The sequence below is a fragment of the Centroberyx gerrardi genome, chromosome 14 (assembly GCF_048128805.1).
Source record: "Centroberyx gerrardi isolate f3 chromosome 14, fCenGer3.hap1.cur.20231027, whole genome shotgun sequence".
Classification (NCBI taxonomy): Eukaryota; Metazoa; Chordata; class Actinopteri; order Beryciformes; family Berycidae; genus Centroberyx; species Centroberyx gerrardi.
The window spans coordinates 7,393,752-7,408,486 of record NC_136010.1 but is presented as its reverse complement, the minus strand read 5'-3'; the positions used below and the strand labels follow the sequence as shown (position 1 = coordinate 7,408,486).

The 14,735-nt window shown below is 40.3% G+C and overlaps 3 protein-coding genes across 3 annotated transcripts; 2 read left to right on the top strand and 1 right to left on the bottom strand.

The window, feature by feature from the left end:
• The first annotated feature begins 88 nt into the window (after positions 1–88).
• Positions 89–1,266, top strand: LOC139930435 (putative G-protein coupled receptor 160). The gene has a single exon (XM_071923633.2). It carries the CDS (start codon positions 117–119, stop codon positions 1,224–1,226), a length of 1,110 nt encoding a protein of 369 aa, XP_071779734.2. The 5' UTR covers positions 89–116; the 3' UTR covers positions 1,227–1,266.
• A 710-nt stretch (positions 1,267–1,976) lies between these two features.
• On the bottom strand, positions 1,977–4,926 carry taf10 (TAF10 RNA polymerase II, TATA box binding protein (TBP)-associated factor). The gene is made up of 5 exons (XM_071923634.1): positions 4,506–4,926; positions 3,992–4,149; positions 3,092–3,156; positions 2,478–2,592; positions 1,977–2,298 (listed from the first exon to the last, which is right to left on the bottom strand). Exons 1-5 carry the CDS (start codon positions 4,636–4,638, stop codon positions 2,209–2,211), a joined length of 561 nt encoding a protein of 186 aa, XP_071779735.1. The 5' UTR covers positions 4,639–4,926; the 3' UTR covers positions 1,977–2,208.
• A 1,050-nt stretch (positions 4,927–5,976) lies between these two features.
• LOC139930456 (putative oxidoreductase YteT) lies at positions 5,977–14,298 on the top strand. Its single transcript, XM_071923659.2, has 14 exons — positions 5,977–6,090; positions 6,699–6,810; positions 7,572–7,656; positions 7,759–7,832; positions 7,956–8,015; positions 8,692–8,799; positions 9,631–9,687; positions 10,182–10,312; positions 10,730–10,784; positions 11,494–11,586; positions 11,732–11,866; positions 12,255–12,356; positions 13,263–13,424; positions 13,798–14,298. The coding sequence occupies exons 1-14, from the start codon at positions 6,077–6,079 to the stop codon at positions 13,930–13,932; spliced, it is 1,323 nt and encodes a 440-aa protein (XP_071779760.2). The 5' UTR covers positions 5,977–6,076; the 3' UTR covers positions 13,933–14,298.
• The last annotated feature ends 437 nt before the right edge of the window (positions 14,299–14,735 follow it).

Genomic DNA, 14,735 nt, shown 5'->3' with positions numbered 1-14,735 from the left:
TGCATCTATATTTTCACATGGATGTTCTGCTCATTGCAGGGGCGTGCCTCTACTCAACCAGCATTTCCTGAAGCATCATGGTGCTGGACTGAGCATCGATAGAGATAATAGTTTAAATGTCGACTGGGTTGCCAATACCTCAGGAAAGCCACATCGTCAAAATGCTGGGCATCATCGAGCACTGGGACGGGAAGGGCAGCTGTCACGCAGACAACACTGGACAGTATCTGACCCTCGTGCTCTTCAAGGCGGGCTTGGATGCAATCTTGTTCCTATGCTGGCGCAGACTGCATACTTCCTTTTTAAGTATGTGCGGCCTGTCCATCGCCGTGGCCGACGTGGTGATGGCCTGGTCCATGACAACTGTGTGGTTTCTCGGGCCTCAACAGTCTCCTGTGTCAGTCTGCTTCCTCCTGGCTCACGCCTCGGCCACATACGCTGCACTGCCGCTGCCCATGGTGTGCCTGGGTTTACTGGACTACATCTCAGAGGATAACTATAACAATTGTATTGGCAACCAGAGCCCCTTCTGCACATCCCTAAGGAACATGGTCTTCACCTTGCTGGTGTGGGTGTTAGTTGTTGTTTACTCCTTCGGATCAGTGACAACTGACCTGCTGGAAATTGAGTACTCAGGAGGGGCAAAGGCTCTGGTGTGTGAAGTGCAGGAGTCAACGCTGGTTGTCTACTTTGTTTTGGGGCTTTTCATAGCAGTAATTTCCACATTGCTGCCCTATTGGTCGGGGATTCCCCAGTGGATGAAAGAGGCCAACAGGTTATCTGACCAGAGGGAAGAACCTCAAGAGAACCAGAAGAGCGACTTGCTGCTCAATTCCAGCATGTACACCGAGACAGAAAGTGGTGAGGACAGTTTCCTGGTGGAGACTGTTCAGCAGCAGCCGCCTCTGTTCCTCAGCTTAACACTGGGCTTTGCTTCAATATGGATGCCTTACCTGATCATATCTGTGGCCTGCCAGCTCTTGGGCTTTGGAGTACCTGCCTACATTATTGTCAACCTTCTGTGGCTGGAGAGCACCAACAGTCTACTGGTTGGTGTGGTGTTCTGGGTAAAGAGCAACAGGCTAGGGCCATACAGTCGCCTCCCAGACGACGTTTGTTTATGGCGCGTTTACTGCCACTTGAGTAGAGGGACACACCAGCAGAAACTCCCCATCGCTGTCTTTAACCCATCAGAGGGCAAGAGAAACACACTTCTATATGTGTGAGGCAAAGCAAAGAAAAAAATCAACCAACCACCATCTTAGATACAGTAGCTTTAACAGGCATCTGGAGAGATTAACCTGTTTGGCCTCTAATGACTAAGCCATAGACTTGATATACTGCAAGTGGAGAACATTAATTCAAGACCGGAGGAAGCAAAATTCCACCAAAATAAGGAAGCAACACCACATTTGCTAACATCTATCAATGGATAACCAATTCAATTTTAATCAGACTGTGAAGAGCAAAGCTTCTAACCTTTGCCTGCCAGACCAGCTGAAAAAATCTTGACAGGGAGAGTGTGTGCCTCTCTTCCTTCCCTCAACAAATATTTAAGTGCCCTTGAGCAAAAAAATTTAACTGCAAACTGTTCCAGTGGCCACAAGAGAAGACTGTGTTTGCACTGGGTGGTTTCCAAGTGTGAATATGTGAAGTTGTGTGTAGGAAGGTAATGCTGAAAAACAGCAAGAGTGTGCAGTGAGGCTAAACTTTGTAAATATTTCTAGAAAAAAACTGAAACCCTAAAACGTAAAACCTTCTAGGTTCATGTATGTTTATCATTAATTTCAAAGAGAATTATAGAGTATGGGGAAATGCTAATATGATTAATGATTTATATCCAATCCCATGTAACTGTAATGTATGTAACTCCAGTATTATGCCATCTGGTGGTCAAACACTTTAACCAACACCCCTTAAACACATAGTACATGGATACATCCCTCAATTCAGACACCCAAATATACTTAGATTTTAGTTGGTTTTATTTTTCACAATAAAACATTGTCATTTTACAATATCACACAATGCAAAGTTTGCTCTACAAAAAAAAAAAAAACAAATGGCAAAAGTGACTGCAAAAAGAATTGTCAAAGGCTGTAGTAAAGCACCATGATCAAGACATTTTTTGCTAAAGGTGTCAAAAGACTAGTGGGTCAGGAAGGAGATAAAACGAGCAAAAGCAAAAGGCCTTTAACAAAGAAAATCCTATGTGAAGTAATAAGGTTTCTTAACGTTGACGCCGTATTCTGAGAGGGCAGGAGACAGGTCCTCCATAGTCAGAGTGTACTTCTTATCCTGTATTGTGGAGAGGAAACATATTAGTACACCATGAATAATCAGGAACAAAATGATGGTAGCACTGTCACCATCATCCAACCGCACTCATTTCATACACGCACACACAACTGTGTGTGTATGAACTTAGTGAGGTACTATATCTAATGCATCTGTTAAAAGTGCAGAGAAGCACCAACCTTTGCCTTGCTCCTGGAGCTTCCTGAGGCAGTGCCCTTCATTTTACAGTACTGCAGTGCATCATTGGCAATATCCGAGATGAACTTCTGAGAAGCCAGGGAGATCAATCGGATTCTACGGAAACAAAGAGCAAGTCATTAGTGTTGTGGTTTTGCCTGTTTGTACTCTGCCAACCTGATCCACACACAATTCACAACCCTGGAACTGATAAATATATTCAATACACTTGTATTCAGTATCATTGGTAAGAAACTTTCCTTTTTCATTTGAGTGTATTCATACACTTGTCAAATAAAAACAGTGGTCAGTACAGTTCCTGGAACTGTCTCTTCACAGATTACCTTTCCTACTTTCACTTTCTTTCTGACATTGCTGTGTCACCTAGGCTAAGCCAATAAAAATCCAACTATGAATCCTGGACAAGCACACAGACTAATACGGCCAGATACCAACCTGAGGAAGATGCCCCCCCTCCCACCCTCCCATGAGACTAGTTTTTTAATGTGACAACTGTGAACAGCTATGATTGTGGAAAGTGACATAGATTTGTGTCAAGGTTCAATTTGGTATCGGACAGATGGACACTTTGCTAGTCGGTCTTGGTAGCACTTACATTCTTGGATCAGACGCCTCAAAGCCGGCCCGGTTGAGGTAGTAGCCTGTCACTGCATCAGGAATCTGGGAAAAAACAAAGCAATAGACCTCAAACATTAGTTGAGATTCAGTTAGCTTAGATTTCACTGCTACCAGCAACCCATTTTAGAACAACACCTCTGTCATTCAGTGATTATCTAATGAAAATGTACTGTATGGTGGGGGGCGGCAGTAAACTAACCCTCTTGTCTAGTGAGGACAGTGGCTAGTAAATCACAAAATCCAGCCACCACTTTCACCATTTTACCAGCCAACTAGATTTTTACAATACGATTTCTCAGTGATTGTTGGTGATCTGCCAATGTGGCCAGAAGCGTAGACAAACTTACCAGCTGTTTCCAAAATTAACCAGACTTTGGCTGGCAGGTAATGCTAATTTTCCCAAGACCTTTGAGTAATGCTGCATTCATATCATATGGGAAAAGAAAGTATAAACAATCTCCCTATTTGAAAATTCTGTTCACCTCAGCTTTCAGATTGTAAGTACTAGGCCTACTTGGGAACTAGAGGTTTGGCAATGGATCCCAATTTCTTTGACTTCCTGAATTCAGACATTTGTCATCACATCTCTTAAAATGACAAGGCAGGACTGAACTACTCGCTGGATTTTTAGTTAGTGGTTGACATTGCTATGTTCGGTTTGCCATAAACTCAAAATATCACTCAGCATGTTCATGTGTGAAAAAAGCTGATCGGGAGCAACCAACGTCTACAGAAATCTTCAATCATGGCATATGACGACTTCAAACAAGTTTGAAAGTATGAACACATTCAAGTTAGTGGTATGAACCTCAAGTCGCACTGATTATTCCCATATGACATGAATGCAGCATAACCTGCCTGACACAACTTGACTCACTGTAGGAGTGTAATCCTCCAACTGCATCAGGAAATCTGCCAGGGGCGTGGTGGTGATGGCAGGCTTTACATCCCCATTAGTGATGCCACCAGGAACATAGACGCCATTGGATACAGATGTGTCTGATGATGGTGTCACCATGGCAGCTGAGGCTGAAGCTGCAACACAAGGTTTAAGGATGGATGCATATTTAAACGAGAAATAAAAGTTCATAATTATCTATAAATAACAAGAGGCCACAGTTTTTACTCCTGGGTAAAGGTATTTTTAACTGCTTCAAGGTATCCTGGTGTACAAAATCCAAACCTTGCTTGCTGGTTTTGCACAGAATCCCAGGTCTACAAATCAAGTTGCATGTCGTGGGAAATGTTCATTACATTTAAACCAAAAACATCCAACATCCACAACACCCTAGCCTACCTAGAACCAGCAGACAGAACTTAGTTGGCCTAACTTATTGTTTGGCTCAACACCGCCTACCTTACTAAAAGGTAACGTTAGCTACATAACTTACCATTACTAGTGACAGAAGGGATGCTGCTGACACTGGCTGTAATATTATTATTTGCGATACAATTACTTGAAGTTGAAGACGTCGTAGATGAAACCCCTGTTGTGACAGACTGGTTAACGTTATCAATGTTCATGTTGATGTTGTTTTCGTTCTTTGCAGGTCAGGAGCTTGGCAGTGTTAGCTAGCGTGCTAACGTTACCTAGCTAGCTGGCGCAGAGAAACGTCCAAATAGACGCACACGTTAGCTATTTCGGCAAAAAAAACTCGATATATATGATACCAATCTTCTACGAAACCGTATGTTGTAAAGTAATACTGTTGCTGTAACTTATAGCATATGGAAATCGCAGCGTCATATGCTAGCAGTCTAAATGTTTGTTACTGGGCAGCGAGTTCACACACCGCAGAGCTGACCGAGTCATGTGACCCAGCGAACTGACGGAGATAGCCGAAGTTTTCCGAAAACGTGCTGCATCCGATATTGTTCCAAAGAGTGTTAGGATTTAGGAGTTTAGTTTTCGCTTTCAGTTTAATAGTCCGCATCAAACTCTTTTAAACTCAGATATTTCCGTTTTTCGTCTATTTTACAGACAGACAGTTAGAAAACATATTACTTAGTGTACCACTGTGAGTGAGCAGATAATTTTCTTTTTGAACCCCCATATGTTTTATTTACTAAGTATTTCTATATAGTGAACCTCACAAGTGCAATGAATTTGTTAAGAAGAGGCGTGGAAATGACCGAAGCCTAAAATGGATAGCTAATAATGCTGCCTTCAGGTACTGTCATATATTCACAATTATATATTCAATAAATTCACAATTACGAGTTGTATCTCACATGCGCGATCCAACAAAGAGGTAAATAGTAAAGGGAAAGTCGATGTCAGTTGTGTATGGGAGTTGCCGAGTTGCAATGAAAGCCGTGTCAACAACTGATGGTAAACACGATGTACATGCATATTGCACATTTCTCCTTTATATCCCACCACTGCAGCACAATATAGCTCCTACTTGCCGCGTGATTTCTAAAATAAAACAACAGCTACTAAAAACGACTTTCGTTACAGGGACATTTGTTGTCATTACTTTCAACCAAAACCAATTGAATTAGAGTTCGGGGGCTTGGATTTGCTGCTAAATTGTATTTACGACTTCTAAGTGCGGAGAAAGCTGTTTACGAGGAGCGTTGAAGGCAGAAGGACCTTAGAACACAGTAGGGGGCGATGCGGAACTTCTTGTCGGTTTCGCGATCCGCCATTAATACCCGTGAAACTGGCCACAATATAATTTCCGGTTCTGTCGCCGAAGCGCAGAATGTAGAAATAGTGGCATAGTAGTCGATAAATATCGGGACTTTTATTTTGAAGGCTGCGAACAGAATTCTACCGGAAGTAAGTTTCCTTATTGTGGCTAGGTTCCAGGTTCACGCTGCTGACGCGTTGCACTCTGTTGTGTGTGTCACAAGATATTGGTGGGAGTATAATGCACTTTGTGTATGTAGGAGGGTCAGACAAGGTTGTAACTTATACGGAAGACAGACAGATACGTTTGGACCTCCTTGCACTTATATGGGACAAAACAGGTAGCTAAGCAAAACAGGGGACAATTCTTTAATCATATACTGTCTGTTTAATCAATGATGAGTGTCATTTTCATACTATCCAATATACGATATCGTTGGCCTAATCTGTTGGGTCTTTTAGTAACGTGATTGAAAGGGAAAAGGTGTTTTTGATCGTGAAATTAAAGCCGTCATTTACATAATTTAAGATGATGGCTAATCTGTGGTTGTAGAATCAAACTGAAAATAGTAGGGATATGTTTTCATATTCAGCAGGTAATCAATCCCAAATCCCGACTACCAGAGGTCCTTGAGTGGGTTCCAGGGGTCCCCAGCAAATTGATGAATTGTTAAACTTCAGCATTATTTAATTTACAAGAAGTTAACACAATTAGAAAATGTAGAAGAAATGTAGAATATTTTGGTCATAGTTTCACTGTTATCTCTCTTCCTACAATACAGATAGTCATGGGATTCTGGACAGAATCATATCTAACAATAAAAATATTCTCAGATTTGGGTCCGAGAGACAAAATCTCATCAAATAGGGGGTCCGTGGCTCTAATGTGTAGTAAATTGGGGGTCCTTGATATGAAAAAGGTTGACAATGGCTTTATGTTGTTTCAAAGATCACAGGCTGCTACTATGTCTTCTCCCCCTGTCCGGGTCATCGTGGTGGGAGCTGGCAGTCGAGGGGAGATCTACTCCAAGTTTGCATCCGTCCATCCTCACCGCATGAAGGTCTGCAGAGGTTCAGGTCTTACAGAAAGTCACGCCTTACAGCTTCATGTCAACATGCAGGCTACTCATGGAATAATGATTTATGTGGATTGTACACTTGACTGCATTGATAGAAAGCAATCTGGCAATGTAAAATCTTTGCAAGTTGAAGGAAACAAGAGGATCGCTGATAAGATACCTTTGAGAAACCTCCTCTGTAATTTGAAATCTAAACGTTTATGGTTTGAGCATAAGTAGATCCTCAAATCCCTGTTTTCTTTAACTATATGGGTTGCATGAAATAATTTAAGTCCTGTTTCAAATGGGTCCCTGAATTGCCAAAGTACTGGTATGTTTTAATCAGCCTGGGTCCCCACAGCAAGACTGAATTTACTCAGTTTGGCTCTTGGATTGAAAAGGTGCACAAATCCATGCTCTAATTTAAGACAGGATCCTTCTAGATTTGTGCAAAATAAATTCCTTGACAACGATAAAAACACATGGCAAAGGTGTCAAATAGGATCCCTGAATTCTTGGTAACAGTTACTTGGTAAAAAACTGGTTTAATCTTTTCTAAGGTTGAGGTTGAGATTGACATCAATTATTTGACAACTTGGAAACACTTGATCTCTTTCCAAAAACGTTTGGTCACTAATTTTTCTAACTCTTTCCAAGCCTGGAAAATATCTTAAATTACAACTGCCCAGGTTTTTAAGATGTAATATCTAACAATATCTAACAATTATTATGGCAACATTAAACACTGAAGTTGTCCATTTCAGGTTGTTGGAGTAGCTGATCCCAGGGAATTTGCTTGCAAGAAACTTCAACAGCAGCACAATATTGTAGATGACAACATATTTCAAGGTGAGCATCAAAAGAAAATCAGAATTTCCCTTGTTTGTTGTCCACAGGAATTATTTCTCTGCGTCATACTATTGAATCCCCAATGATTTTATTCCTAATTAGACTGGAGCAGTATAATAGAAAGAGAGAAGTTTGCAGACGCTGTGTTAATCTGCACTCCAGACCGTCTTCACAAGGTAACTGATTTAAAACAAACCTTCATTCACTGTCAAATCTTAGTTTTAAGTTTAGTGTCTCATTATTAGTCTGAACTATTTGGAAATGTGAAGTCTGTTATTAACCCTGTTTGTCTTCCACAGGAACCTGCGGTGGCATTCGCAAAGAAGGGCTACCATGTTCTGCTGGAGAAACCCATGGCAGTGAGTATTTTACAAATAAAGCAGTATTTCACCCATAATGCATCTGAACTTTGACCTTACCATGGGTGTAATTGATCCCTACAGATTGGTTTTAACTGAAATCCTTAGTGTGCTAGGTTGTAATGCTTTGTTTTGATTGGAAAACTTAACGCCCTATTCACTGTATTTAGTGTGTAAAACAACTCACTGAATCTTTGGCTCTTATTGACCTTTAATCTACATCATTTCATTGAGCTTTAATTAACAATACAAAGATTCTGTGTCTTCCAAACATAACGCTGGTGGGCAAAGTCAACCTCACTGACTCTTAACAGCTCAATCCAACTGAAATTGTGCAACAATGTTCAAAGTTTTCAGATATGTATAAAGTAGATTTTTGAAGCAGTGGCCCATTTAAAGATGCAGTTTATACAATTTTTAAAATTGAAATGTCCGTATGTGTATTGTCATGCCATCATAGGCCTATACTTATCTGTAGGATACACATTTATTTTCATGCATCATTTAGCCGGATGATGATACGATAGCTTGCAATAATGTTAGACATGAGATTTGGCGAGGTTGTTTTCCTCTGTAAGTGTTTCCTGGACACTTAAGAACTCTCTCTCTCTGTTATGTATGTGTGTGTGTGTGTGACACTCCTGCCCTCCACGCACATTTGTTAAAATGATTTTAGAAAACTGCCAAAGACTGCACAGAGATTGTGGAGGCTTGCACTCAGAGCGGTGTGATGCTGACAGTGGGTCATGTTCTCCGATACGATCCTGTCATCCACAAGATCAAGGTAAGCACTTTCTGCCACATCTTTACCAAAACATAACAGCTTTTGTGCAGCTTCCATTGTAACAAGAAACAAAATCATTCTCTATGAAGTTGTGTTAACTTAAAGGCATAACTAGTTTTTCAGTTTTAGTTTATTGTAAGTTTTCTTCACAATGCATGTGTCACTTAAAAGCAGTATTGTTGGCATTCCTCATTCAAACAACAGTGCATTTATAGTATCAGTATTATCACGATCGACGGTGATCAGCAAATAAAGCTCTCCCAATATCAATACTTTAACATGTTTTGATGCAATATAATCCTTTTCCAAGGGGAGGATAAATGTCTCCTGCCGTGAAAATGCCGAATTGCTTATGCAGGCTAAATGACATTATTTTTTTTTATTAGACATAACCAACCACACTGTTGTGTATCTGTTAACTCCTATTTAAAAATATGTTTTTGAAAGTCCATCAATAAGTTGTGTATGTAAAAAAAACAATCGCTTACATTATTTATCACTATTCTCTATTTTATCAATTACCGTTTTTTCCTGATTGAGGATGACTATACAGTGGTCAGTGCATTCTGTGATCAAATGAATAAATGATCTCAAATGATGCACTAGTTATTGTTTTATAGTAGGCCAATATCGATCGATCATATTGGTTGATTTACTTAATAAAGTGCTTGGTCCTGATATTGATTAGAGGTGAGCCTCTAATTCAAACTGGCTTACAGTACTGATAGGTTTTGAGGAATGCTGAAATTATGTTTTTGGTTGATTTAAGTGCAAAACACTGAAACCTTTTCCCACATTGCGACAAGTGGTTAAGAACTGTTGATCTTCTAGGAGCTGATAGATGCTGGAGTGATAGGTGATGTGATCCATATTCAGCACCTCGAGCCGGTAAGAAGGCAGATAGTGGAAATATTATGATATTGTAAATCCTGAATGCTTTTCATTAAACTCTACTTAACAAAGTGGATACTTACTTTAACATAATCCTTTTCCTTATTTCTTAGAATTAGGGCCCAACTGATAGACAATGTTTTGTCCACTATTGATACCAATAACTGGGGAGAATAAACTGTATCCAGTATACCCTATACTTTTTTTGTGATTACCTGAGATACAAATGTCTCTTTGGAAAATATCTTAATACAAATTTATTGGTGGAAGACATTCTGCCAAAACATTAAGTTGTGAGCTAATTTAATTTCATCAGTGTATTATTCAGGGAAAATGTACCAATACAGATATATATGTAATTGCAATATACATGTTTGAGTGCACCTTTTTACCAATCTGGCCTGCCCTTGTCACTCTAACCAAAAGTGTTTCTAATTAAATATGTTCATATTTCAGCTGTGTTTACAAGCTGAATCACTCTCTTGTTCCAGGTTGGGTTCTATCACTTTGCTCACTCATTCGTTCGAGGGAACTGGAGGAACGAAGCGGAGAGCTCTTTTGCTCTTCTGGCCAAATCGTGCCATGACATTGACCTAATACATCACTGGGCCGGGGCGCGCAGGTAAACCATCAGACAGCAGTCAATCATCAACTCAACAAGTTTCCTGGATGTTCATAGATATAATCGGGTTAACGATAAAATATGTATCGAAACAAGTTGGTTGGTCAGCTATATGATGTTAAATATATCTATTGGTGGTTGCCTTTATCCAAAATGCCTTAGAAATAGTTTTAGAGTTTTTTTAGAAGCAATCAAACCCCTGACCCTTGCAGTTTTGTTGCCATATAAAACTCTTTGAGCTTTACAATACTACAGGCAGCATAATAATCAATAGAGGCTGAGGAAGAAGTCAGACAGCGTTCTCTTTGTGGTTTTATGTATCCATGCTGCAGTTGTGGGAGGTTTAGGTTGTTTTCTGCATTTGCCTTTCTGGTTTTCTTGAGATGAATCATTAACCATGCAGTTTGTACATGGCAGGTGTGTGAAAGTGTCATCATTTGGAGCTGTCAGCCACTTCAGGAAAGAAAACAAGGTGCGCAGTCCATCCACACTGACCCAGCAGAAAGACATCTTGACACTACTATCACAAAGAAATCAATAGCCACTGCACATAGGAACACAGTGTTTTTTTATTTTGGTAGTTTTCTTTTTTTCTACTGTTTTGTATGTTTTATTGTGTAACCCCTGCTGCCAATTCTAGGCCAGGTCTCTCTTGGAAAAGAGATTTGAATCTCAATGGGACTTACTGGTAAAAATAAAGGCAGTTTCTGTGACTGATGCACCTGCAATTCAGGCACCAGAAAACTCACATATAACGTGTATTTTAATTTTCCCATTCGTCAATTAGACTAACTTACATATTGAATGAAGGACTCAGTTACAGTTAAAGCCATCCTTAACTTCTCCCAGTAAAATGTTCATGTGGAGCTGATACTGCAAAAGTATCGAAAAAGTTGAAAGATGGGGATCAGGAAAAAAAAATGGCATCAGGAAAGGCTATTATTCATTTTCAAAGACCATAGAGCAGAATTGGCACTCACATTCACCAGTTACCAATTGTATATAATCAGCCCTAATTAATCAAACTGATTTAAAAACTAATTTGTGTTTTTGTTATTCAGCTGTATTAAGCTGTCTTTGACAGTTTCTCAATACTCTGCTCTGCTGCTAACCAAAAAGCAATGAAACGTCAATATACATTGAGCATAAAATGAAATGTGACATTGGTAGTTTTGTGTCAGCCAACAGGTGCTGCAGATCGCTGCCTGGAGTGTCCCATAGAAGGAGACTGTCCGTACTCGGCAAGCAAAATCTACCTGGACAGAGTGAAACGGGTTATTATTCCTACATGTCATCTATTCCATCCAATTATCTGCTATACTTTTACCATCCATGAACACTGTGCTGCACTTGGTGGCTAAAAGAGAACTGTGTGTGTGTGTGTGTGTGTGTGTGTGTGTGTGTGTGTGTCTGTCTTAGGGTCATGCTGGCTGGCCAGTGTCAGTCATATGCCCTGACTCGCTCCCAGACATCGAGTCAGTGACGGAGGCGCTCAGGACCGGACCGTACGGCCGCTGCGTCTACGAATGTGACAACGATGTCTGCACTAACCAGGTGAGAAAGTACTGGGTGGAGTACTGGTGGCAATAGCAGTCTGAGTCTAGCTGTTGATCTCTGTGGCACATCATCCCTTTTCTAACCCACCATTTTTGTTTGTGTTAACTGTTCACTATTAAATGCAGCACAAATGCACTGATACTGATGGTATTGAATATAAGTCTGAAATAGGGTGTAGGTATCAGTGAGCTTCCCCAATACTTAAATCCAAAACCAAGAGCCACGTAACATGCCAGAAATCAAAGTAAAGCAACTTTCTGCCTGGGTGGCTTTCACATTAAATGATTAAATATAGTCTGGTAACTTAAGCTAACATTATGTAATTTCAGGCATAATGCTTCTTTCCATTTGTGTCCTTTTGTCTTATTTTGTTCTGCTTGTCCAGGTTGTGAACATGGAGTTTGAAGGCGGTGTAACAGCAGCCTTCTCCATGGTGGCGTTCACTGAGGAGATTTGTAAGCGAAAGACAACCATCTGTGGCAGCAAGGTAAGACTTTGCATAGAAACTCAAGAAAAGGGGGGGAAGCGCAAATCCCAAAGATAACACAGGTGCTGCAAAGAAAGGAAGCCGGCAGAAAAAATCACAAGATCAAAAGCTATACTAAAGCTCAGGATGGCACGGTGGATTTGTGGTTAGAGAGACTGTCCTGCTGTAACCAAATGGTCATAGTTAGTAACAGCCATGTTTCCTAGCAAAGCGTCGTTAAAGAACACACTGGACTCCTACCTGCTCACTCTAGCCTAAAGGTAAGAGAAGTCAAATCCCTGGACCAGTTGGGAAATTTGGGCAGGGGACGTGAATGGTTAATCTCCCGTCCCTCAGCAACAACTGTTGTGACAATCATGAACCAGATTGAACCAACCTTGAACCTTCCACCAGAGGACAACTGGTTATACTGGGTGTCTGTGCATAGAGTCAAAAGCACTGTACTAAAAGCTGGGGCCAAGCCACTTACCGCATTAAAGGTAATCCACTGAACTCTAAAATTCATTGTTGGTGCTGATATTTGCTCCAAAAAAAACTAAAGATCCTAACTGGTGAATAACATCAAACCAAGATAAAGTGCTATAATCTAATTTCTTTCAAAAACCTCTCACATCTGTTAGGAGGGTGTTCAATATTGCGAATCATGGTAGAATAAAGGTCTTGGGTTAATCTAGCTCTCAGTAATAAAACGCATTTCTCTTGCAACTTTAGCTGCAATATTGAATTGTCAACCAATCAAAATCAAGTGTACTATAAATATACAGTTAGGTAAAGATCAATACTGTGGAAGTATGTAAAGGACTCTACTTTCCTCTGAGGATAGTGCCTCCACATCTTCAGTAATTATATAGATCTAAGATGGATGCACAAGCAAACTGCTGTGTAATGAATCCTGTCTTCCCACAGGGGGAGCTGTCGTATGACGGCCACGAGATTTCCGTGTTTGACTTCCTCACCCAGAAATCCACCAAACACACGGCGCCCAACAAAGCCCCCTGGCAATTTGGCATGAGCGGGCACGGCGGAGCAGACTACCACTTGATGGATGCCTTCATTTCTGCTGTGGCGGTGATTATGCTTGTATTTATTTTTTATGTCCAATGTTTATTCTTTCAAATCTATACGCACACTTTGAGGTGGTTGAGTGGTTTGGTGCTATTTAATGTACAGAATCTAACCTATAACTGCAGAAATCAGTTTTCAGAGTTTCCTGTAGAACCTTTCGGCCAGATGATGAATTTTCATTTTCTTTATATTTTTCTACTTGCGGGGGGCACTGACACTGAGGAAAAGGAAACACTGAGAACTAAAGGAAACACTGAGAACTAAAGGAAACACTGAGAACTAAAGGAAACACTGAGAATTTGATGGTTGATTGATAAGTTGTGTGTGTGTGTGTGTGTGTGTGTGTGTGTGTGTGTGTGTGTGTGTGTGTGCGCAGAACAACGATGCATCCCTGATCCGCTCAGGTCCTGAGGAGACGCTGCAGAGCCACATACTGGTGTTTGAAGCGGAGCGATCGCGAGTGGAGAGCAGGGTGATCTACTGCGGTGATGCTAACCACAATAACACCTAAAAAACCTAAAGATTCACTAAAGATTCAAACACTGATGATATCTGGGTAATTGAAGCCACAATACAATTATGAATGATGGGCGTGTGTGTGTGTGTGTGTGTGTGAGGGAGAGAGAGAGAGAGGGAGAGAGAGAGAGTGTGTGTGAGTGAATTTTCAATTAATTACTGTGGAATGTCAGCAGCTTAATGTAAGAATTTGATTTTTCATGTAATTTTTACAGAAGAGATGTGAATGTAACATATTTTAATAATTTCTTTTCATAAAAAGTTGCTGATCTGTTTAATTTAAACTGTCTTTGAACTGTGATTTGCTCAAGTGCTTCTTTACGTCACACCATGCACAATATGACTTTCCCACCTGTGGTTGTATGAATGAAATATCTTTGAATATTTAGGAGTGCTGATAAGTTTGCTTCTTCATTTCATATAGCCATGCCAACTGTCCTGTGACTCAGATCAGTACCTTTATGCATAGAGGCACTGATTATTAGACCCACTAATGCAAATTTAACATTGGTTCAGTTTATTAGAGAGAGGATATGAATATAAATTGAAAAGACCAATTTACTACTGTGAATAGAAATATGAAGTAGAAACCACTGGCTATCAGATTTCTGTCAAATCCAAGTTAGTTATCTTAAACAGATTATTCCCCGTTGAATAATGTTGTTGATTCTTGGCTTTTTATGCCGCAACATATTCGCGTCTATGCTGAGCATGTACTGTGTATCTTTTCTAAAGACGGGTGCTGCTGTATTTTCCTAAATGCAGATTATATAGCCCTTGGTAAGTTAAAACCACAAA

Excerpts from the sequence above, each read along its gene's own strand:
- LOC139930456 (XM_071923659.2), top strand. Across the intron at positions 7,657-7,758 it reads AGATGACAACATATTTCAAG|ACTGGAGCAGTATAATAGAA; the intron begins GTGAGCATCAAA and ends ATTCCTAATTAG. Across the intron at positions 8,016-8,691 it reads TGCTGGAGAAACCCATGGCA|AAAACTGCCAAAGACTGCAC; the intron begins GTGAGTATTTTA and ends AAATGATTTTAG.
- LOC139930435 (XM_071923633.2), top strand. The coding sequence starts at position 117 with ATGTCGACTGGGTTGCCAATACCTCAGGAAAGCCACATCGTCAAAATG.
- taf10 (XM_071923634.1), bottom strand. The coding sequence starts at position 4,638 with ATGAACATTGATAACGTTAACCAGTCTGTCACAACAGGGGTTTCATCT. Across the intron at positions 2,593-3,091 it reads GAGGCGTCTGATCCAAGAAT|AATCCGATTGATCTCCCTGG; the intron begins GTAAGTGCTACC and ends TTGTTTCCGTAG. Across the intron at positions 2,299-2,477 it reads GCTCCAGGAGCAAGGCAAAG|GATAAGAAGTACACTCTGAC; the intron begins GTTGGTGCTTCT and ends TCCACAATACAG.